A 24,545-nucleotide genomic window follows, 5' to 3' on the forward strand; every position below is an offset into this window, starting at 1 on the left:
ATTGTAATAAATCTTTTTATCATTAATCAGATTTAATTTAAAAGATCTAATTTAATATTAACATTTTATATATTAATTATCCAAATGTACTTTGTATAATTTAGATTTTAAACTTTTAACATATAATTTTTTTAAAAATATTTTATATTTTTATTAAAATCTAGAGTACTGTTAAAATATAAAATTATAGATATTTTAATATTAAATTGGACTATATAAAATATATCTAGGTAATTAATATATAAAAATTATAAATTTTTAATATTAAATTAAATCCTACAAATTAAATATAAACCCAATTAATAATAATATATTAATTTTTTTTATAATTTTTTATAAATTTTTATTTTAATAAATATAAAATAATCTTTTACCATCTCATTACCTTGATGAGCATGGCACCCATAATCAAACCGTGAACTGAACATTCTGGAGTGCTCGCATGAATAACTGCTGACGTGGCTCTGCATCTTCCCCTGCGAATTAGGGTTCACTGAAATATAAAAATAAAAATTCGATCGACACAGAGTTACTGGCCAGTAATTGATAGATGAATTCATATATAACTGAAATTGACATGCAAAATTAAAATTTCCACAGATTTACTAGCCATATTGGTGGATTCATAACTGAATCCCTGTTTATTTGATTACTGTCATTGAATAATAATTACCAATGCGCACTACGTTGGCACTCATCGGATCAAATTCTTCACACGCGTTTGCCATTGCATTCATCCCCCCAAAAACCATTTGTTACTTATTTGTTTTTCAAACATCAAGTCGCTGATTTCTCTACCTGCTTATGGCATCATTCTTAATTGTCTTCGACATAATTGAGTTGCCCTCATTTGCAAAGGACTTCAAAATTCATTATTTTTCCGACTGCATATTTTCAACCAGCTAATTTTTCTTTCCTTAACTAAATAAATGTTATATTCTATGCGTTGATTATTAATTAATATTTCCTCCGGTCATGTATATTAGGCATGTTATAAAAGTACAATCTGACATGCTTTATAAGTTATTATACATGAAATTATTTTATTTTAAATTAAAATTTTCATATTATTTTTAAAAAGTAGTAGAGAGATAAAAAAATAATATTATATATTTTGTTTACTTTTTACTTTTTATTTAAAATTTATGTTTTATTTTTGTATTTTTTTTACATTTATATTAATAAAATTAATAAAAATAATTTATAAGTAAGATAGTAGGGGATATGAATTAGTCAAGAGGTTCGGTTGCTCATCATGACATTGTGCATAAATAAAGTAAACTGCACCACGGGCACAGCTAGAGCTGGGAATTAAAATGGCTGAGCCTATTCGGGATCAAATATGTTCGATTTAAATAGGCTCGAATCACAACAAGCTCAATTTTTTAAAAAATTTAAATAGTTAAATCCGATTTAAATACTTAAAATTTATTTTTAAAATTATTTTGAATTAATTTTTTACTTTAAAAGTAATTATTTTATTTTATAAAAAATATAAAATATATTTTTTTGATACTTAAATGATGTATAGGACTCAAATGTATAGTATTTTAGTATAAAATGACTCAAAACTTAAATAATTAATTAATATTTATTATATTTTATATATTTTTAAAAATAAATTTTTTTATTCGTGTATTCAGGCCAAACCCCAAACCTGATCTAACTTGATTTGAATTTTTTCTAACATATTCGGGCCAACTTGACCTGAATTTTTAGCTCTCGGTGTAACTTTCTTTGCACTTGAACTTGGTAATTAAAATCAGGATAAAATATAAAATGACATTGCTTTAATTTACTCCGTCCGGCTCATGTTATAGGACAATCTTAAACAAATTATTATCTTAAAATATAAAATAATATGAGAAAAATAATATTTTATTACTGATTCTTTTTCAATAATAAATAAAAATAATATTATAACATAATTATTCAGTATACAAATGTATTTTTAAAAGTTTATAATTTTATTTTTAAAAATAAATTTATAAAATATCCTTATTATGCTTTATTAACATATATAATTTTATTTTAAATTATTTTATAATTTAAATTGAAAGGAGTAGTCATGCTACGCAGAGTTGAAGAGAAGGAAAGGCTTGGACACGTGCAATTATGATTGTCTGCTCCTCCCTCGCTAGCCAGCTGCGCACACCACACACATGCCTCATTTATTCTAATCGAAACACGCGTTGAGCTAATTCACCTGTTTGGATAGGTTCTATAATCAACTATACAATACTAAAGCATGGGTTTAGGGGGGAACCCAAATCCCCTCTCAAAAGCTAAAGATTCCATGAATTTCACAAATTTTATCTTTTTTAAAAAAAATGAATATTTTATAAAAACTAATAAAATAAAAAATAATTTAAAAAAAAGTCCACATAAAAATTGATGAATTTTAATTTTAAAGAATTTAAATCCAATTCTTTATATCTTTCTCGATCTTTTGGTAAGATCATAGCACGATGTGGTTTAATAACTCCACAGTTTCTTACAATTCTTTGTTTTATCTGCAGCAAGGTGACTATACATGTGGTATCGAAACTGAGCAACGAATATACAAATTTATACCGTTCTAGTTCATCCATCAAACTAAGAAATAAGGCCACGTTAATCAACGTATATAAAGTCTCCTAATAATATAATATTCGTGTCTTGGAAAATTTCCATTTAAAGTCGCACATGCACGGAATTATTATTTGTTGCTGACGGACCATATATAGTCAAGGGTAGCTACAGTAATAACGTATCATAGTCAACAACATGAACAACAAATTCAATATTCAATACATGCTCTAATATTCACACCCACACATGTGTAGATCCACGTGCCTACACATCAGCATGAATAGTCTCAACTTCTACGTCGCGTGGACAATGACAATGTGCAAAATCTTTGCTGATGTCACTCGCCAATTTAAAAATGAATTTGCTGGCACGATATATTACTAGTTTTGACCGCAAGAAATGCTAAAATTCAAGTTAAAATGTATAATTTTTTTTAATTTTAATACAGTTACATAAAAACTCATTTTACTTTTCAACATTTAAAATTAACCTCCTAACTTTTAATTTTTATTTTTCAAAATCCTCTATCATTCATTAACTATTATTTTATTAACATAGTTATTGTTGTGTTATATTAATGTAGCACGCATGATGATACTATCATTATGATTGTAATTTTATTAAAAATATTATTATTATTTTTTAACATAATTTAATGATTGTAATTTTTGCTTTTAATACACATGATGATACTATCATTTTTTAGTTAAAAGACACCGTTCTTATTACAATTTAGGAAAAAAATTATAATTTTATTATTACTTATTAATTAAAACAACTTTTTATATTAAACAAATAAAAAGAAAAATATATAAAAGTTATCACTGATAAGAGTCATATAAAATTCATTATCTATTTTGTTTATTTTTTTTGATACTTTTATTGATTTGTAGCTATTATTTTTTCCTCTGAATGAAGAAGTTTTCAATATTTATTCAAACAAAAAAAATGTTACTATTATGTTGTAAATGGAATGTGTGTTGCTGTAGAATAAAATATTTTTCTGCTATTGGTAACTTGTATTGGTTTTGTAATTAAAAACAATTGGTAAAATATCATAGTTTCCTTTTGTTAAAGGGTAAATTTTTATTTATGTGATTCCTATCAACGATAGCTTTTAGATATTTTTTTATTTTTTAATATGAAAAGTTGTTTTAATTAATAAAGAATAATAGTATTATAATTTTTCTCACAAAAATGAGAACAATGTCACAGTTAAAAAATGGAAACATCATCATGTATTGCCCCTTCTAAAATTGTGTTAAAAATAATAAAAATATTTTTTTTTGTCATGTGGCATGTATATGGTATTAATCTAACATGGCAATAACTATATTAACAAAATAATAATTAATTAATAGTAAGGGTTTTGAAAAATAAAATTATAGGTTAGGAAGTTCATTAATTTTAAATTTGAAAGGTGAGGAGTATCATATATAACTGTTTTAAAGTTCAAAAAGGTTTTATGTGCATTTTAGCCTAAAATTTAAGGTAGACATTTTCTCACGTAGGATACAAATCTGACTTTGTGATTATTTCGTGTCAATTGACTTATATCTCTAGACAAGCGAGGCTATATGCACTGTGGGATAATAATTACGTGATTCTGTGATAGAAAATAAAAATCTTAGATATAAGAGATCATTATACTTGGTTAATTAAGTTATGAGAGATCAGGCATTGATATGATGAGAAAAAACCTCTTAGATATTTTAAAAAGACTGGACGCAAGCGATAGTTGATCAAAAACCGAAATAATTTCCTCTGTACTACAGTGCTTGTTTCTCATTTTCGATCGCTTTGTCGAATAATACTTAATTAGCTATGCCTTTAATTGATAAAGTTTTATTGTTAATTGAATCCCGAGACCGCCCCGTCTAGATGATAGCTTCGGCTTTCAAATTCAGCGATAATTTCTGCTACGTATAGGTAATTATACAACTTTGAAGCAGACTTCTTTTGTTTGTTATTTATATATACTGGAAAGTGACATGCACTGTGAAGGGAAAAGAGAAGCATCGATAAGTAAGTGAGATGCATGGCTAGATGCGCACACACACACACACACACTAAAATTAAAAACGCCAGGATAACAGAAATGTGTACGGAGCAAGGAGTTAAAGTTGAAAGAAAAAGTATTAAATAGCAATTTTGTAGAATGATTTTTTGGCCGCTGTATTATCTAGTCAGTTATCTATTTACAACCTTATAGATACAATTTACATGTATGTATAAATTCAATACTGCGTTATACATGTATGGCTCATGGACAACAACAATATCTGCTAACGTCTTAATTTCACAACGTCACCTTTACGTACGTGCTTGAATTTTTTCCCGGCGTCCAATTGAAATGAATATTGTTGGTATATAATTTCAACTAAGTAGGTATGATGCTGGAACGGATCGACTTCTTTTTCACTATTTAATTAATGTTTATATATCCTGGAAAGTGACACGCCCAAGCAAAAGGAAAAAGAGGAGCCATATACATATGTAGTGGATGATCGCATGGCTAAGTCACATACATACATCCATATATAAATTTTTAAAGTTAAATGAAAGATATCTATATGCTAACGCTAAATTAGTTAAAAGAGAGATCAGTAAATGGTTCAAATAAAAAAGAAATTGGTAAGTGGTAATGTTTGCAGAATAATTTTTCACGTTATATTAACTAGTTTATATATTTAAACCTCATAAATTTAATTAATTATTTTGCTCGGTAGCCATGACAAACCTCTGTAAAATAACATTTTCAGTTACTGACGTTCCAAAAATCTTTTAATGGCTAAGCTCAAACCTACCTTTTCGCTTAACCGCTTATTTGCAAAGTAAATTGAAGAGGTGATGAACGAATTAAGAATGAAATGCAGATTGTAGGGGATTGAGAATGATTTTTTCTTTTTTTGTTTTTGGTAAAATATAAAAGAAAGTGGTCATGTTTTGTCTTTTGGACGGGCAAAGAAAGTTTTGTTTTCGATAGCTAGTAGAGCAGTGATAGACTATTATGCATAGGTGGAATATTACAGACACATAGAGCAAATGCAAATTAAAAAGGCAACTCCCAGGCCTCAGAGCCTATAAATAACGAGTAGCTACCATGTGTGGGGGCAGGGCAATAAAACAAGAGATCCACTGACCACTCTGGGAGAAGAGCCTCCAAACTCCACCATGGCTGTCGGAGGTTTCGCCGTTGACGCTCCTTCCGACTCTTTCGACGGCAAGATTACTCTCTCCGTCCTCATCACTTGCATCGTTGCGGCATCCAGTGGCCTCATTTTTGGATATGACGTCGGAATTTCAGGTTTTCCCCCCTCCCGCCTTTCATTTCTCTCTCTAACACAGCATATCTGATTATAGACTCATACCCTACTGCCTTGTCTGCAATCTTATTTGATTTCTCTGTTTTTTTAATAATTAAACAAGATCTTTCCCCTGGTAGAAGCTCTGAAAAACCAGAGACTCTGCTTTTCTTTCCTAACTATTAATTTATTATTTTTAAGCCAACCACTGCGTTTTAATTATCAGTAGATCAGTTTTACAATAGCTGCTTTTTTCTACCCGTGTCCTGTCAGCTGAAGTTAAAAGTTGATCTACCCCAAGCTCAAGGCAACGTAACAAAGGAAGTTTCTCGTGTCAATGGGATAAATGTGACACCCGTGCCCTCGAGATTTATTGAATTTTTTTTTATATAACCTTTTAAGGCAAATTCAACAGTTAAAGCATGAGAGTTAATACTATCAATTCTATTATAAGAGCTCTTGGAAGGAAGACCAGAGTAGATATATTCTTGTCCTGCTGACAAATTTGTTAACTTTAGCTTACTTTTTGCTTGGAAAATCTGTAAAAATGAATCCCAGGTGGCGTGACTACGATGACACCATTTCTTGAGAAGTTCTTTCCAGCCATACAGAAGAAAGCCGCCAGCACAGAAACAGACGTGTACTGTGTGTATGACAGTCAAGTACTGACGTTATTCACGTCGTCATTGTACTTAGCAGGATTGGTGTCATCTTTAGCAGCTAGTCGAGTGACAGCCACGCTGGGTCGAAGAAACACCATGATCTTGGGTGGCTGCTCCTTCCTCGTCGGCGGTGCCATTAACGGAGGTGCCGAAAATATTGCTATGCTCATCTTGGGTCGGATCTTGCTCGGTCTCGGAGTCGGTTTCACCAACCAAGTAAGTTTACATAGCACTGGGCTAAAGCTCAAGGATCCATTTATTAGACTATAAATCTACTGACTAATTGTCCTGATGCCTTTGGGATCTGATATGCGAATAAATAAAGGCAGCGCCAGTTTACCTATCGGAGATAGCTCCGCCAAAATGGCGAGGTGCGTTCAACACAGGATTTCAATTCTTCATAGGTATTGGAGTGGTTGCTGCTAACTGCATCAACTACGTCACTTCCAAACGCTCATGGGGGTGGCGTCTCTCCCTTGGCCTCGCCGTGGCACCGGCTGTCATAATGACCACTGGTGCTTTCTTGATTACTGACACTCCTAGTAGCTTAGTCCAGCGTGGCAAGATAGATCAAGCCAGAATTGCCCTACGCAAAGTCAGAGGGTCTGCTGCTGACGTGGAGCCTGAGCTGGATGACCTGGTCAAAAGGACTGAAAAGTCAAAAGCTCTCCAGCAGGAACCCTTCACCACCATATTTGAGAGACAATATCGGCCTCACCTGGTCTTGGCAATCGCCATCCCATTCTTCCAGCAACTCACTGGCATTAATATTGTTGCCTTCTATTCACCGAACCTCTTTCAGTCTGTGGGTTTTGGAAACGACGCTGCTCTGCTTTCAACCATGATACTTGGAGTGGTCAACCTTGCATCTATATTGGTGTCCACTGCTGTGGTAGATAGATTTGGACGAAGATTCTTGTTCATCATCGGGGGCATTCAAATGCTTGTTTGTCAGGTATGTACTTTTTCCTTTGAAGAGTTTTACTGAGTCGTAATATTATTGCTAATGAATCATTTGTGTTGTGAAGATTGCGGTGACTGTGGTGCTAGCACTTTCGAGAAGCACACAGCATATATCAAAGAGCAATGCAACATTAGTACTAGTGCTGTTGTGCTTGTATGCTGCTGGATTTGGGTGGTCATGGGGGCCTCTGAGCTGGCTCATTCCGAGCGAAATTTTCCCCTTGAAGATTAGAAGCACCGGACAAAGCATAAGCATTGCTGTGAACTTCTTGACCGTATTCGTGTTGTCACAGACATTTTTGACCATGTTGTGTCGCTTTAAGTATGGTGCTTTCTTGTTCTATGGGGGTTGGATTGCCGTGATGACGGTCTTTATTGTACTTTGTTTGCCAGAGACCAAAGGAATTCCTCTCGAATCCATGCATGCGATATGGAGAAAACACTGGCTCTGGCATCGCTTTTTAGCTAAAGATGATGCCCAAGATGATCTTCCACGGACCTAACCTTTTATGTATTCTTCTTCGAAACTAATAATATAGAAGATCTTACTCCTCCGCGATGATATAAAAATTACGACTTGTGTATAAATTTCTGCTGTCTGTATGAACATACTTGTACTGCAACCACGTTGAAAGACTTGTGCCTTTTGGTTTGGCATCACATTGACTTTGTCTATTGAGTAAAATCTCGTGGATCTCTCGTCAAATCATTGTGAGTGCAACTCGAGACTCTTCAGGGAGTGCAAAACACTAGCCGTTGACAAGAACAGCCCACAGCTAGTCCGCTCACGGACCTTTGTCTTTCTTTGTGGGCTCCTTGACTTGACACGAGTCGTCTGTGTAAGTATTTTTCAGGCCAAAAAATTAGGTCGGGCCAGATATCGGGTTGGGCTGGTTGGCCATGCGGCTAACCTAATTCATTAAAATATTTGTATATATTAAGAAAGAAAGATGACACTAAAATCTGATTCGTCTAAATAGTTTTATTTATAAAATTTCACCTATAATCTGATATTTTAAAATGTTATAACTTTACTAAAATTTTTAAAAAAATTTGTATTAATAAATTTTTAAGTGAAAATATTGTTTTATCCTTATAAAAAATAATAAGATTCAATCACAATTTTTATTTAATGAATAATAATTTTTATTTTGTAAATCACAAAAATTATACAAAAAATCATAATTTATCAAGTATATTTTTTATTACTGAAAAACAAGCCTCAATCATAACTTTTTTTTAAGAAATAATAACTTTTATTCTATAAATCACAAAAGTTGAATAAGAAATTATAATTTATTAAGTGTAATTTATGTTATTGAAAAATAATTTTTTAAAATAACAAGTTTCAATCATAATTTTTATTTAAAGAATAACAACTTTTATTCAAAGAATCGTAATAATTAAATAAGAAATCACAATTTATTAATAAGGGTAAAATGATCTTTTCAATTTAAAATTTATTAATAAGAACTTCTGTGAAATTATAATATTTTGAGAAATCATATTTTTATTTATATAATTTAAGAGGTTTTATTGTCATTTTTTCATATAGATAATTCATCTAAATATCATATAATAATTTACACAAAAATGAGTATAATAATAAATACAACAGAATTTATTTTGAGGGTAATTGTATAATTTGAGATGAAGTTTTGAAATACGTCTTATAAATTATAAACAATCAAACTTCTATTAAATCCCTTTTGAATATCATAAGCAAAAATTAAAGTTGAGAGGAAAAAAAATTAAAATTTAAAATAAAAAACACACATTTTAAAGAAAATATGCGGCAAACTTGCTTTTTGTCAATGAAATTACAGAAATGAAAATCATAAATGGATTATTGAGTTTTAAGTTATGGCTTTTTTTTTTAATTCTATTATTTTCTTTATTTTTTTTCTTACTATCTCGGCTAACCCTTCTCTATAGAGAAGGGGGTCCACACACAAGTAACCAGACACACGCCCACACTACTCACAACAACTCAAACATACATATTTAACGATATTTCCCCCGGACTACTTGGTGATTTTACCCAAGACCCCGTAAGAAGTAGGGATTGTGCCAATTGAGCTATAAGCTCTTGGCTAAGTTTTGTTCTCTATGTGTGCATTGTTTCTTCCCCTTCCTATGGATACACGCTTATTTTATTTACAATACATAAATTTTATAGACACAAAATATTATTAGATAAATATGAATTTTAAAATTTTCCATGTTCTTCAAGATTTATGAATTATGATGGCAGAGTTCAAGTCTTTGGAAAAACAAGCACTGATTGTCCCGTTAAACGCTGAAAAATATGTCTTGGGCCTTTTACCATAAATGTTATCATAATGCGTACCCAATTGAAATCTCAAAAGCAAGATACTTGTATTTAATCAAGCATTATTGGAGCTACTTTAAAATTGGTACCCCAACCAAACTGACCAGGAATTGATGAAGCGTCCAAGGCACGCAAAGTCTTTACTCAGTAACAAAAATGGCCGGACACTAACTGATGTTTCTCATTCCTCATGATAGTCATGCGCCATATAGAAGACACTTAACTTGCATATGTTGAACAAACTCATTCTCTTGTTATTCAAATACTATCCTTCCCGTCCCACCCTCTCAGATCCTACCTAACTCTGCCATTCAACATAAATTAAGTATTACGAAACCATGTATGGTCCTATCCTTTTAATTGATCCCTCAGTAAATTATATCTCCAGTGACATTTCCATAGCCTTTTGTTTTTGAGAAATCCATGCATGCTTTCCAGACAGAAAAGATGTATTCGAACCAACAAAGACATGCCATCCATTGTCATATTTGTCCATCACTTTGTGAAATACAAATATGGAGATAGATTTAAACAAAATGAAATGAGAGGAACGCAGAGATCTTAGTTAATCGCAGAAATATGAACACTTGAATGGTGAGAGATCGTTTGAGAGAAACCTGACTTTGATGTCACGGAAGAAATAAACAAAATCAGGAAATAATACCATAAGAAAATACAAAGGAGAAGAGAACAAAGGACGAATTTGAATATAAACTGTGTTATATTCATTGATTTCATTCATTTGAAACACGAGAGTATATATATATAAAGGAGAAAATTTATTCTTGTTAAGTGCAAGATCATTTTAGAATAATTACAATAAATGAAACGGGAATTCAGTCAACAAAATTACCGTTAATAGTACAAATCATATCAACTCATAATTATAATTAGCGTGAGCAAGTGCTAATAATACACTAAATCACATCGGAACTGTTATTTTATCCTGGCAGTAGTCTGTCTCAACTCTTAATCCTCAAACATCTGGCGTTGACACTGAGATTAAAGACTGAACAGTTGCTTTTTGTCTCATGTAGTATTATTTATTAAGTCTATCCTCACAAAGTACTTCAAAGAATTCATAAAATGTCGACAGGAACCACTTCTTGCTGCCAATTTCAATCACAAGAGTTGCTTCGAAGACACTGAGCTCTGCTGCCAGTACATGTATGTGTTATCGAAATACATATCAATGACTGGACATACAGACTAGCATACTGATATATTGATATCGATCGTCATCATCAAAATAAAAAAATCAGAAGGAGACCCTCGCACAATATATTAATGAACGACGATCAATTATAAATATACCCTTCTCACATTTAAGATTAACAGAGTAATTGTCGAAGCGTTGAGAATTACTACGGGAGAAAAAAAAAAGGATGAAATCTGACAGACATTGTGATGATGTGCTGATAGGAGTGAGTGAATCAGAGGAACATAAATGAGTGGGTTGGGGGCATTTAACAGGAGGAGCCTGAAGGTGTTGAGAGGTTGAGGGGGAAGAAAGGCATGCAAATGTAAGTAATAGAGAAGACAGTGAATGAGGGGTTGTTTAAAGTTGGTCACTTATTCAAGTCTCTGCATAAATGCGAATTCAAAGTGATTTAATGAAGGCAGGTGACCTTCCTTCAAAGTGATTTAATGGTTTCTTGGTAGTTGGCCTCCTTCCTTGAATCTTCAAGCCAATTTTGATTCTTCCATCTTTCTCTTTGTAAGTAAAGAAACTTAGATTAGGAATAAACACGTGAATCAGGAGGGAAGAATGGTAAAGATTAATTGATTGCGAAATTCCACTTGCACTTATGATCAGTCTCTTGTTGATCGCCAGCAAAATCTTTTAGTTATGCCGTCCATGTCGGTTGCTCGTCAAATTAATTTTATGATCGGCGATATTTGGCTAAAAGTAAACCCGGAGGCATAACCGACCAAGCGATACATGGTATGTGTCTTTTTCCAAGTTGAGAAGCTGGTCATAGATAGAAAATCCCGAGAACCTTTTTATAAGTATTTTGCAGGTGTTTTTATCACGTCTTTCAATTCTACTGCAAGGGAAGAGAAGTATAGTACGGATTGATTAATTGTGAGAGAAGAGGCAATTGTCGTAATTAATTTTGTAGGTGATGACATGATGCATTGTTATTACACGGCGTTTTAATTCGTAACATTCAACTACATTTGCAGACATACGCACACACTTACACGTCTCATAATTTGTTTCTGGTTTCAGTCTCATGAATTGTTTAGCCGTTCGAAGGAGACTCATAAAAGCTGAATCGTGGTGTTCTTAGGAGGAAGTGGGGATCGTTGGGCATGGAGTGCAGCTGAAGAAATTAAGGAGAGCGAGAGAGTGGTTGTTTCAAAGATTTATTTAGGAGAGAGAAGGAAAAATAAATTTCAGCTCATTTTTTTTGGTAACTCTTCTTAGGACTTGGTTGATTTTAATGGCTGAAGAGGGTGTTGAGAGCTTTAAGTGACCCAAATGGGGAAGATGAAGCTATTATATCCAACATTAAAAGCCATGGTCTCTCACTACCTTCCCTCAACTGTATACAGACTCCTAATATTAAATGAATCTTTGCCATACCTCCCAGCCTCTCACCCTCTTTCATAAAGTACCAATACTTACCCTTCAGCTGTCGCCTTTCGGCTTCGATTTATGGTACGTCATGGATTCAAATTAATTCATACCAAAATTAGATGGTTATTTCTGCCAGATACTTTGGTGGGGTTGTCAGTTACTCAATTCTATAGATTTGGAAGGCCAAGTATCAGAATTCAGGCCTTGGTGCTGTGTAGTTATTACGAGGGTGCCAACATGGAAAATCACGTCATGCTTAGGCAGGTAAAGTCCTTTTATTTTCGTGGACCTCCAAGTTTTAACGGCCCAACCTTATCCTATATAACCACTTCAATCTTCATGAACGTTTGGTCATTGATATACACGTAACGTAAAGAAGAGAGGGGGGGTGGGGTTAAACTACACTCCTTGAGTAGAAGTGATGGTTTCTTTTCACAAAGCCCTGGCCGAGAGTCCGGGAAGTGAAGTTGAAGCTTCTTCAAAAAAGAGAAAGTGGGAAGAGTCACTTCCTGTGGAGTTCTTCAACAATCAAACAGAGGCAGAGAAAAGGAAATCCACATTTCATATGCCTTCAGATAAACGGCAACAATACCCCAGTTTACAGGTATATATATTGTCAAACATGTTAGAAGCTATAGCCACATACATGCGTATTATTAAGTTACGTCTTTAATCTTTCTAATGCAGTCAGGGTTCTGTAAGACAAGGATAAATACGGATACGCCAGAGGACCTAAAGAATAGCCCTGCACCACCATCCTCTACTCAAATAAGCTTAGACCTTGAGCTGAACTTGACATTTGATCAATCACAGAGGAGCAAAGCAGTCCACCTCAAAATAAATGAGAAGCAGAAGGATTCTGGAGATAAAAGTCATTCGGAGGGAGACCACAGAGAGATGGTTGCCACTGTTTGCATGCGGTGCCACATGCTAGTAATGCTACGTAAGTCATCTCCTGCCTGCCCTAACTGCAAATTCATGCACCCCCCAGACCAAAATCCTCCAAAATTCTTGAAGAGAAAGTGCGGCCTCTTGTGCTAGAATCGGCAAGTTCTCAGCTTTATCACGACCAACATGTTCCTGGCATTAGTTATCTTCAATTTCTCCAAGTACAAGTACAGTATATTTGACTGTTAGACTGTTAGAGTAAGGGTGAATGGATGACTGGTAAGAAACTAACATCGGGTACCATATGTGTAAATATAGTGTTTCTCAATCATCCAAAAATTTATCCAGCGAAGTTATATGTTGCCAGATAATAGAAGAAATTTGGTGTAGACTCTTTCCGATGCTGGATGATAACTGATGCCCCTTTACTCGTAAAAGCTTGTTTCATAAAGTAGCAAAGAAATTTTATGCTATGGTTTTCTTTACCAGTAACAGTGAATGAACAACCAGTTTCCTTAAAAATGGTCACTGTGATGTTTGAACCATTGCTGGATAACAGATCTACTCTTCTGTGTAAGTGAATTTAATTCTTAATTCCGCCCCCGAGAGTCCCTTGCTACAGTAATTCTGAAGTTCGAAAGCTCATGCCAGCTGTAACAATATTATTCAGTGAAATCTTAAAAGACGTCTTCTTGCGCTCCCCCAACCCAAAAAAAAAAAATAATAATAATAATAAAACAAGGAAGGAAATCTTGAAAGAAGGTTCTATAAACTCAACCGTCCGATACAGGAGCAAAAATAAACACCATATAAAGTAAACCGAAGTTCCCAAGAACTCTCGTAACTGAAAAATAATTAGAAGTGAGACATGAATTAATGACTAAGATGGTCACTGAACCTCAAAGGTGCATGCAGAATATAATGATAGCAGATGAATATCCGTGACATGGATCACGTATTTTGTACATTTCCTCCGCCGTTTAATGTAAATTGAATGTTAGTGTAGCCACAGCCCACAAGGCCCGGGCTCGATCATTTACGTTCTCTGCTTTCTAACTAGCAAACTCGTTTTGGATGCTAGAAATAAATACCAAGTCATCAATATTTGGAATGATCCATCTAAAATTTCAATACAAGGAATTGCATAACAATGACAATTCCATTGATATTTTATCTTATAACTAAATTATTTCATCTCATTTAACTTCACAGTGAAATTGTAAGAAATTGCATAGCAATGACTAGGATTTAGTTCATTAGGTAATAGGTAACTAGATGATCTCACCCGTTTCACAGGGCTATAAATCAAACGACGAAAAAAAGAGACATAAAAAAAAAAAAACCGAAGGAATAGTATACATTGATTTTATTTTTATAATGTGTGTATATATATTGATAAGAACTTAAGATGTCAAACCATAATGATCCGTATAATATAGACAACATGATGCTAATAATTTTTGAAATACTTTCAACAACTTCAAGCCAATTGCTATTCAGAGCCTGCTTGCACGCTTCTAGTTGCAGGACTGTTTTTTGGGTAGGATTCTGAAACTTGACATGAGAGCGATATGGTCTGACGACCAAAGGGGTGAGGGAAGGCCAGCAGCGACATCTTCGTGATCCAGAAGTTCCAGCACAGCTTCAACCTCCAAAGTGTTCACTATAAGGAAGCATTTTATGCTGTTAATGATAATTTTTTTTATTTTTTTATTTTTTTGCTCTCCTTGCCAGCAATGATAAAATGGTTTTAGCATGGAACATAACTTAAAACTCAGCTTCATTAAAGTGAACATGCACAACCGTGAGAAAATCCATGATGCAAATTTCAATGAATAAGTCATGGTAATCTGTAGATTCATTTCTTGACACACCATAAGAAATTACTTTAGAGGAGCCAAATACACTCATTACAAGTCCCACTTAGGGAACTCAATGAAAAGTGGAAAGAAAATTGGAAACCGATAATTACTAGTGGAAAGAATATCACACACCAATACATTACTTGAGATCTCTTAGACAATATGTGACAAATAAGCATTGCCTTCCAAACAATTCCAAATCAAAGAAATTGATTCTGTCCACCGACAACACTCATTCCCTACTGGACCAAGACGTCCTGCCCAAAGTGGGGCACAATCTTTTTTGTATTTATCCAAATATTATCCAATATGACAAGTATATACAGTCACTCATTGGCCTTTCCTCCTCCCGGTCAGAATCAAACACTAACACGCATCTTCTAGTAAGAAAAATAGGGGGAAAAAAAGGATTTAAAAGCTAGCACAAACTACACAGCCATGTAATGGTTTACTGATAGAGCACGATATATCCTATGCCCATTCACTTCATGGAATAGCAAGTATGATTTTGAGCCCAAAAATCCCATTCCATTAAAGGTCAATTTCTTTTCCCTTTCCCATTTCATCTCTTTCAAAAAATATCCAAGAAACCAAATGGGTCCTAAAGTCTTGGTGGCGAGCAAGGATGTCAAAATGTCAAGTCAGTGTCCTGTCTTTGCAGTTCTCACATTTTCAAGGATTTTTAAATGCCTCTTCAGTTATTGTGGGACAATATAGTTTCAGTGGCCTCCCTGTGGTGTTCCTCTCGTGATTTCTTTAGAGGGGCGTCTCTTTTTGATTTTGCAAAGAGAACGGTGACATCACACAACAATGGTTAGCACGCAAACATCTTTGTGACAAGGTTTCCTATATGGTAGTTGCATAAAATGACATCGAAAGAATAGGTAACTTTAGAAAATAAAGTTTATGAAGCCGTGATCCACCTGCCATGGAGGCAAATCTGTAGTTAGCACTTTACAAATTGCTTCTTCCCTAGAGGCTTATTCTATCTGAAGAATCCTAAAAGGGAAAAATTGGAGACGTAGGCCGATTAACACTGATACTTCAATAGAATGTTTAGCATACCTGTATAAAAAATATAATCTAAGGTTTTTGAGAATCGTTTTGAGCGGAAGGTTAATTCAGGCTCCCTGGTTTCTTGGTTAAACTTCCCTAACTGTCTTTCTTGCATTGCAACTGCTAAACCAAAACTTGCATATGCACTTGCCTGTAAAGCATAAAACTTGACTTCGTAAAGAAGAGTCCAGAGATACATTGAAACCATCACAACTACAGTGAGTAAAAACATGAGGCTTACGAGTAAAAAACGATGAACAAGCTTAAGATGCTGATATACACCATATGGATCGACACTTTCACTATGTTCTAGTTTGCCAGTAACCATAAAAGTGTAGGGATCACTGTTATGCCAATAGTAATGATAATTATTAATACCATAAAAGTAAAGCCGGCAAGATATCCTTTTGGAAAAAATGCTTAGGTTTTTCCAGATTCTGGTGTTACTTTTTTATTCACATTATTTAAACAGGAAAAAAGTTCCTTAGTTAGCTCAGTGGAAGCTCTTTCACTGGACACTAACCTTTGGGGAACAGAGTTGAAATCTCCACATATTAATAGAGGTATTTCTGATTGCAGCATTTTCTCTAGCTCATTGACTAGGGTTACAACCTTTACCCGAAGAGATAAAAGATGATACAGGAGTTATGATAATGTGTAAAATTATTCAATAAAGGTTTGGAAGGATGAATCTCCATACTTTTGATAAGCACCTGAAATAATTTTACATCAGGGAGTTTTGGATCTGAACATATATGTGCATTTACCTAGGGATGCATAACAAAGTCAATTGTCAGCAGTCAGCACCAGCAATATCAGTGAAATGAAAAACAGGTAATATAATATATCCAGTACCACACAAATTCTAGATTGGATGGCATCTTTAATGCAGCAATTTCCCAAGGTTTCCAAAATGACAACAAGTGCAACATTGTCCTGCGATACAAAAATTCTATGATGTTACAGCGTTTCATGAGATAAAAGGAACTGGATATAGCACGAACGGATAATTTTCATTTGGAACAGAAAAAATAATTTGAAAGAAAATTACATTTTTTCCTTCTTTGGTTGATGTACACTGATGAGAAAAAGAGAGAATATGGAAAACACAAAGAGATAGGCTCGAGTTGTGCTATATCTATAATGAACAAAAGGCTATACAATAGAGAAAATAAGCACGTGAGACTCAAAGCTTACATTTTGTCACGTAAAAAACTTAGTAAGAGCACTCAAATTCCATCAGCCCCTTCTCTTACTGAAAGATATACAATCTATTTGAGAACTGTTTTCGAAAAACAAAACTTCGTCTGGAAGCTATATGATATTGACTAAGGTCTCCATTATTTTTGGTTAAAATCAAATCAGACTGGAAATACAAATCCTGATAAAAGAACTCCAAAGAAAAAAGGAAATCGGCTGGAATGTTACAAGTTTTTCTTGAGTACTTATAGAATGAATTTGAGTACTCGACATTTAATGGCATTATACTGACAAATCCAAAATCTGAAAGGAACCCTTTGGGATGATAAGTCAGATTCAATACCAAGAATAAGGAAAAACCAAAGAGATAAAATAAAAAGCAAAGAGGGAACCCATTCGGAACTTCTACCTTCATGAGATGTTTGCTAGCTTCACTCCTTAGATCAGGTTCCAGTGCTTCAACTACAGGTGATGTTTTCTTATTAAATTCAACCTGAAAAAAGAAAAAGAAAAAAAAATCTCAAATTAAGTTTTAAAGAAATGAACAATCCAGAGCTTCTTACCTCATGTTTTGCAAATTCTTTAAAGAGATGCCTCCGGTAAAAAGTTGCACACCCATCAGTTACAAATTGATTCCCAGTGTAAACCTGCAATGCATTCAATACAACACTGATAACTTTAAATGCAGCTGGAAGCGGCACTAAGTCTTCTAAGTTTGCGATCTTTACAATGACAAAAATATGAGTTTCCACTTTGAAAACAATCCATTATACGCCCTTATCTCTGTTGTTCTTCCCCTCCAATGAGTTGAATATGCAACATCCACTCTTTTCATTTTGAAATAAAAGTATTCGCAGTGCAGTATAGTGTATCATGTAACATGACAGGGCTAAGAATAAACCTATAAAGAGGCGGTCATCCATTACAAAAATCAGAAAATAAACTTATCGGTTTAATTAGATATCCCTAAATTAAGCAAAAAAAAAAAAAAAAAAAGATGATCCCTACGGGCCTGCAGTCCCCTCCTGACATGTAGCTCATCTTCATCTTGGTTGGTTCACAAGAAGTACAAATAATGACCTTACACATCCATTCATTTTTACCAAGCCTTTCTTCCTCATTCCAACTCTTGTTAAATCTGTACTCCATGAACCAAATCTCAAAATTCATCTGTAAAAGTTATAATAGCTATTGCCACATTACACATACTTTTAACAGTTTTTGGGACATCAGTAGAAATTAATGCATGTAGCGACAACTTAGATTGTTGATCAATATTTTTTTTCCTTAATTTTTTAAAATTCGAAATAGCATGAATGCAACAAATTCTATGATATGTTAAAATTTCAACATCATTTCTACCCTATCTGGTCATTTAACCAATATGTGGGCTAAACACACAAGAGTGAGGGTGACCTACCTCATTGTTTTTTTTCTTGTATATAGCCATGTATCCTTCTTCAGTCAACTTAGGTTTAAAGAAATTTTCAAAATGATCACTCTGTACCTGCACAACAGACAGGACTGGAATACAGCAAAATTTGCATTGAAGTCAACATACACTTTAAAGCAACAAAGCATGGTAGCAAGACAAAAGTGCTAACCTCTTGAAGACAAATGATGTCTGCATTATATTTAATGATTTCACGGAGCAAATTGTGACGACGGTATTCCCATACAAGAGCCCATGGGGGGCAGTTGTAATACTTTTGGTAAGTGTAAATGTCAGACAGGATGTTATATGAGAGAATGCTAAAAGTAAAATCGTTTAGGGATGTGGAACACAAACTTGAAGATTCTTGCACACGTGGAGTTGGAACCATAGGGCGAGGCTGAGCCTCAGGAAATTCAATCACAGGGTCAGTCATTGTTTGATTTAGTTCGGACAAAGCAGTATTTGTTAAAAGGTCAACAGCTACACAATCTAGCTTCAAGATTAGTCCGAGATCATCCACTTCAGGTACATAACTTCTTGAACAACTAACCAAAAACCAATCTTTTCCTCCTCCATCCATCATTGCTGCCTCATCAATTAAACATTCACTACAAAGCTCTGGCCAAGAGCCACTACTTCTAAGTTTTCTTATCGTTTGTGCATCATCAGTTAAAGTCCTCCTTTCAGTTTCGAGATGATGGCGCTGCTGGTGTGCTTGCCATGAATTCAGGAAGCATTTTGTTGAGCAATGGTAACTCTCTTTCCCTGGGATGTTCAATTTAACACAAGATACGCATTGAACAGTAGCCAACTTATCATTATGTATGGAGCAGATCTCTGCTTCTTTATACCTAGAAATATGGAGGTTTCAATATTTTTAGGCTAAGCAAAATCAAGAGCAAGATAGATAGCTAGGGAAGGCTTTTAAATATGATTCAGGAGTCCATGTTAATGATACTATTTGATGCCTCGGTAAATTATCATTGTATATAAAATATTAACTTCAAGCTTTAACACCACCGACTTGCAGGTGAACAGAGTCACGAGGGCATCTACATAAAGTACGTTGCATTTACAGAGTCTATTGACAGGAGAGTGTAATGAAATAGACAAATTACCAACAAACCCAAATAGAAGAGAAAATTCAATTGGCATTGATGAGATTATATCCCTGAAACATAATCTGTGAGACCTTTTCTTTTGGCTACCAAATTAATTTGCAGGAGTCGCTCCTTCAAAGAGTGCCTACATCTTAGAAACATATCAGCAGCTAGAGGTCTTCCGAGCTGTCGATACCAGACAATATGACTCGTTGCTTTTATTTATATCTTAGAAATAAATACCAAGTTTGCACGTTTCAGAATAAACTAAAAATATAAAGAAATAACAGAAAGAAAAACTACCATTTAAAATTGACAGAATAGGAGTGAAATGGTACTGGAAATGGCCCTTTCGATGTGACCGACACCGACGGATTAATTTCGCAGCCCACGACTGGTATAGTTGAACGAAGAGTGACGTTGACTTTGCAATTGTAGCTCTTGGTTTCTTGGATATCCATTTGAACTCCTGGACTGCAGATACACCACAACGTGAAGAAAGAGAATTGGCCAATTTTCAAACGAGGAAAAATTAGAATCGGGTGAACAAAGAGATATATCTCCCTCGGGAGTGAAATTTTTGCGAGTTATTGGCGATCAGCCCACTGCTAATCCCCTCACTTAGACCCAGTTTTTGGAGTCTGTCTGAGCTTGTGAGCATCGAACATAAATATATTTAAAAACGAATGTCCGTTGACGTCAAAACACCATCGTTAAACACAGAGTGCAGTGATGATCCTTTCGTTCTCTGCCAGCGCGGGAATGCTAGCAGGTTCTCTTACAAAGACTTGCCACGTGGCAGAATAGTCGCAACTGCAGATTATTTAGGGACGAAAGACCAATGAAAGCAGGAAGGGAGCAGACAGCAGAAATAGTCTAATTGATTCAAGAAAAGAAATGCTTCGACGATTGTTTTCAGGTAAGAGCATGAAAAGAATCTGATCGTTGATCCTTAATTAAATTAAAATTAAAAACAATAACTTGTATGAATTTAACAGTTCACAAACTCATTTTCCAAGCTGAAGCTGCCACCATTGCAACTTTCTTTCCCTGTTTTTTGTTTGGGAATAGCTGCAAATGTTAAATAGAGTTGGAAATTTAAATTAACCGAGCTTTATTCAGGTTTGACCTGAATAAACTTAAATAGGCTCAATTTTTTGAAAATTTAAATGATCAAACTCAACCCACCCAAAATTTATCTAGTATTGAGCTGTAAAGTGCGTCCTAAATTAAGACTTAATCATCACACTAATCATAATTAATAATTCAAATGAATTATTCATTACGAGATTAACCTAAATAAATTCTTAACATGTATGTTTTTTACAAACTATTTAATACAAAGGAATTCCAAGTCTTTAAAATATTTTAAGAACTCATATCATTTAATTAAACATATGCGGAAGCATGATAATAACTATTTTACCTGTACAAATATTTTGGCCCGTAATTATAGCACAAACATCAAATCACATTCCTCAGGGCCCAAAATACATTTTTTCCAACACAAAACTCATAATGCAAGTGGATTAAGAATATATTATCTTAGATGGCAATATCATAAACTAAATACACATATCAAATAAAAGGAGAGAGGCTTACAGAAGTGATTATTATCACTTGGCCTAATGCTCATTTCCTTTGTTCTTCTTTGATGAGCTAGCTCCTGTAATATGTTAAAAGTTAAAAGAGAGGGGTGAGTACAACCACTCAGTAACCAAGGTATATCTAAGTTATACAAATGCATGATAATTAATCATGAATGCAAGTGACCAATAAATTTATCAAGGTGACCATTCAAACAATCACATTAATAACATGTTAATCACATTAACATTTAACTCATGTGAATAATTTCAAGAATAAAATCAAGTATAAAATTTGCACAAATAGCCACATATACATTATTCACATAATTACTACATGTTCTCATTTCTACAATTATAATCATATTCTCAACATAACCATCAATCACTCAAATGGCATAATAATAATAATATGTATGATCAATTTCTTCCTTATATCCCCCCTTATTTCCTCTGACATGAAATCCGTAGGCCAACAACCGAAAGGGATCGTCCATGTGGTGAGACTACCCCAAGGCCTTAATCATATCATGAGGGGCTACCGGGTCAGGGTTACCTTACTCACTTATGAACACGGTTTCCCCCAAATCACACACTATGGAGTGTCATACCCAAACTAGCTTTACCCAAAACTCCAGATAGGCCAGTAGGGTCAAGTCCCTTAATAGAAATAATGCTACAGTACCTTACAAGGTAAGTAGCGGCTATAACCCTTGGGATTATTGGTTAATAGCCAAGTACCATATGAATTTTGTATAACTGCTAACTCCTTCACTAAGGCAAACTCCCGCCATATGATCATGCTCATGGGAAAAATGCATTTCAAAAACTCATATATATATATATATATATTTCAAAATTATCCCACATGCTCATAAACTTTTATCATTGTGCATAATCCACAACTTATAACCAATAGTGTACACATAATCATCAACCATCAATCTCATTACTCACAAATCATAAAGTCTCAACAAAGTCACATGCATTACAAATAACTATTTCAAATTTAGATATATATATATATATATATATTCTTTTATTTCACTAACATAATTAATTAATTAACATACAAATGCATAAAATAGATTTCCCCCGATTACCTCAACCTTTGAGAGGTCAAAAGTTACCCCTCAAGTTACAATACTTCCAAAACTTTCCAAAGCTTAAATGGTGTCAAAAGAAAATTAATCTACAATTAATCATATTTCAATGTGTCAATAATATTATTAACACAATTTTCACTCATACTCTAACACCTAAGTATTTATTTTATTTTATTTTATATTTATTTTATTTATATATATATTTTTAAGAATTTAGTCTTAGTCTCTTGAATTCTAAAATTTAATTTCATGTATTTGAACCTATCTACTTGGTTCAACAGTCTCCTTCACAATAATTTCATTCAAATATTTTTCTAATATCAAAATTTCTCTTTTTATTCCAAAAATTTGCACATAAAAATACCTAAAAATTACAAACTTGATTTCAAGCCTAGAATCATTATTCTATAGCCATAATAATTTATTTTTTATCTCAAATAATCATCTAAATATCAACAAATCAATTTATATTTTTAGATTTAACCAAAAATCTACCCATATAAATCTAGGGATAAACTCAAATGCCTCAAATTTCAATTCTATCAACAAAATAATACTCTCGAATATTTATTACACTACCAACAACCTCAAAAATCATATTTATTCAACATAAATTCATCTCTCTTCCAAATTCTAAATTTTCTACCACCACAAAATCAGAAACCAAAGAAAAAAGATGACTAAGAAAAATGTTTAGAACACTTACCTAATCTTAGAATACTTAAAATCTCATATGAAGTATCCTATTATGGAGTTTCACCTTTTAAATCAGTCAGCCTCTCCGTCAGTGTCGCTCGCTCTCTCGCTCGCTCTCTGCCTCAGCTCGTGTACAAGGATGAAATGAAGAAACGAAGGAAAGAAGGTGGTTTTATAAAAAAAATACTACAAGTCTCACATATTTTTTTTTATTGTTTCATCTTTCCTCTCTCTTCTTTTTTTATTTTTTTTATTATAATATATATATGTCATGATTGCCGTGGGAGCACGCAGAAAGCAACCATCTCTTCTTCTTCTTCTTATTTTTTTTATACATTTTCGTTTCTTTTTTTAATAATAATAATAATAATAATTTAATATATTTTTTAATTAATTAATTATTTATTTTTTAATTTTAATTTAGAATTATATCCTAATTAGATTTAACAATCATCTCCTATTAATTTGCTCACTTCTAAATATTTTTTAAAATTTTTATTAATCTAAATTAACTATTAAAACTTAAATTGGGATGTTACATGAGTAACTTGAATATTTAAATTTTATTTTTAAAATTATTTTTAATTTAATTTTAAAAATTAATTAATTCATTTGATAAAAATATAGAGTATATTTTTTAAATACTTAAATAATATATAGGACTCAAAATTTTTTTAAAAAAATATGTGGATCTTAAAATCTAAAAATTAATATTAAAATATAATTTAAATATTATTTTGAGATATTTTATATATTAAAAATAATAAAAATATTATAATATAAATATTTTTAGTAATGCACTCAAATATATAATATTGTAATATAAAATAATTTAAAATTTAAATAATTAATTAATATTTATTATATTCAGGCTATCCAAATAAATTCAAAGTATTGATTTTAAAAAAAAATGCACTAAAATTTTTTTTAAAATTTATTTGGACTAGTCCATCCAAAATAATCACACAAAAATGGACATGAAGGCAAAAAAGTGGTGGAAGAGTGCTAGGAATTAGCCCCGTTAGTTTCAAAATTTGGCCTAAAAAAAAACCTGACAAAATTTATGTATTTAAATGCTCAAAAACTTGTGAATTTAAAGATTGATTTTTTATTATAATTTTTTATAATTTTAAATTCTTTCAATGCTCTAATCATTTAAAATTTCAATCATTTCAAACATATCATTTTTTATATTTTTA

The 24,545-nt window shown here is 33.0% G+C and overlaps 3 protein-coding genes across 7 annotated transcripts; 2 read left to right on the forward strand and 1 right to left on the reverse strand.

The window, feature by feature from the left end:
- Nucleotides 1–5,556: 5,556 nt before the first annotated feature.
- Nucleotides 5,557–8,161, forward strand: LOC129303679 (sugar transport protein 5-like). Its single transcript, XM_054943153.1, has 4 exons — nt 5,557–5,878; nt 6,435–6,754; nt 6,864–7,493; nt 7,567–8,161. The coding sequence occupies exons 1-4, from the start codon at nt 5,746–5,748 to the stop codon at nt 8,002–8,004; spliced, it is 1,521 nt and encodes a 506-aa protein (XP_054799128.1). The 5' UTR covers nt 5,557–5,745; the 3' UTR covers nt 8,005–8,161.
- A 4,410-nt stretch (nt 8,162–12,571) lies between these two features.
- Nucleotides 12,572–13,778, forward strand: LOC129304078 (uncharacterized). The gene is made up of 2 exons (XM_054943715.1): nt 12,572–13,021; nt 13,105–13,778. The coding sequence occupies exons 1-2, from the start codon at nt 12,839–12,841 to the stop codon at nt 13,456–13,458; spliced, it is 537 nt and encodes a 178-aa protein (XP_054799690.1). The 5' UTR covers nt 12,572–12,838; the 3' UTR covers nt 13,459–13,778.
- Nucleotides 13,779–14,658: 880 nt separating this feature from the next.
- On the reverse strand, nt 14,659–20,927 carry LOC129301655 (carbon catabolite repressor protein 4 homolog 1-like). Of its 5 annotated transcripts, XM_054940240.1 has the most exons (11): nt 20,262–20,923; nt 19,028–19,709; nt 18,844–18,930; nt 17,987–18,070; nt 17,833–17,916; nt 17,079–17,159; nt 16,937–16,990; nt 16,747–16,835; nt 16,465–16,567; nt 16,233–16,374; nt 14,659–14,968 (listed from the first exon to the last, which is right to left on the reverse strand). In XM_054940240.1, exons 1-11 carry the CDS (start codon nt 20,417–20,419, stop codon nt 14,823–14,825), a joined length of 1,710 nt encoding a protein of 569 aa, XP_054796215.1. In that variant the 5' UTR covers nt 20,420–20,923; the 3' UTR covers nt 14,659–14,822. The 5 variants fall into 5 exon arrangements, 4 of the variants coding, with proteins under 4 accessions (XP_054796215.1, XP_054796214.1, XP_054796216.1 ...); XM_054940239.1 differs by having other exon boundaries at nt 16,233–16,567; nt 20,262–20,924; XR_008591065.1 differs by lacking the exon at nt 16,465–16,567 and having other exon boundaries at nt 14,835–14,968; nt 20,262–20,927.
- Between the last annotated feature and the right edge of the window lie 3,618 nt (nt 20,928–24,545).

This window comes from Prosopis cineraria, unplaced genomic scaffold (genome assembly GCF_029017545.1).
Source record: "Prosopis cineraria cultivar Desert tree isolate PC_DT_omini unplaced genomic scaffold, ASM2901754v1 PC2, whole genome shotgun sequence".
Classification (NCBI taxonomy): Eukaryota; Viridiplantae; Streptophyta; class Magnoliopsida; order Fabales; family Fabaceae; genus Prosopis; species Prosopis cineraria.

Bases quoted from the DNA above. Each gene is read 5' to 3' on its own strand.
- LOC129303679 (XM_054943153.1), top strand. From the start codon at position 5,746: ATGGCTGTCGGAGGTTTCGCCGTTGACGCTCCTTCCGACTCTTTCGAC. The intron at 5,879-6,434 runs GTTTTCCCCCCT...AATGAATCCCAG, and splicing joins ATATGACGTCGGAATTTCAG to GTGGCGTGACTACGATGACA. The intron at 7,494-7,566 runs GTATGTACTTTT...TGTGTTGTGAAG, and splicing joins TTCAAATGCTTGTTTGTCAG to ATTGCGGTGACTGTGGTGCT.
- LOC129304078 (XM_054943715.1), top strand. From the start codon at position 12,839: ATGGTTTCTTTTCACAAAGCCCTGGCCGAGAGTCCGGGAAGTGAAGTT. The intron at 13,022-13,104 runs GTATATATATTG...TTTCTAATGCAG, and splicing joins AACAATACCCCAGTTTACAG to TCAGGGTTCTGTAAGACAAG.
- LOC129301655 (XM_054940239.1), bottom strand. From the start codon at position 20,419: ATGGATATCCAAGAAACCAAGAGCTACAATTGCAAAGTCAACGTCACT. The intron at 19,710-20,261 runs GTAGTTTTTCTT...CCATATTTCTAG, and splicing joins TATTCTGTCAATTTTAAATG to GTATAAAGAAGCAGAGATCT. The intron at 17,160-17,832 runs GTAGAAGTTCCG...TTTGTATCGCAG, and splicing joins CTAGCAAACATCTCATGAAG to GACAATGTTGCACTTGTTGT.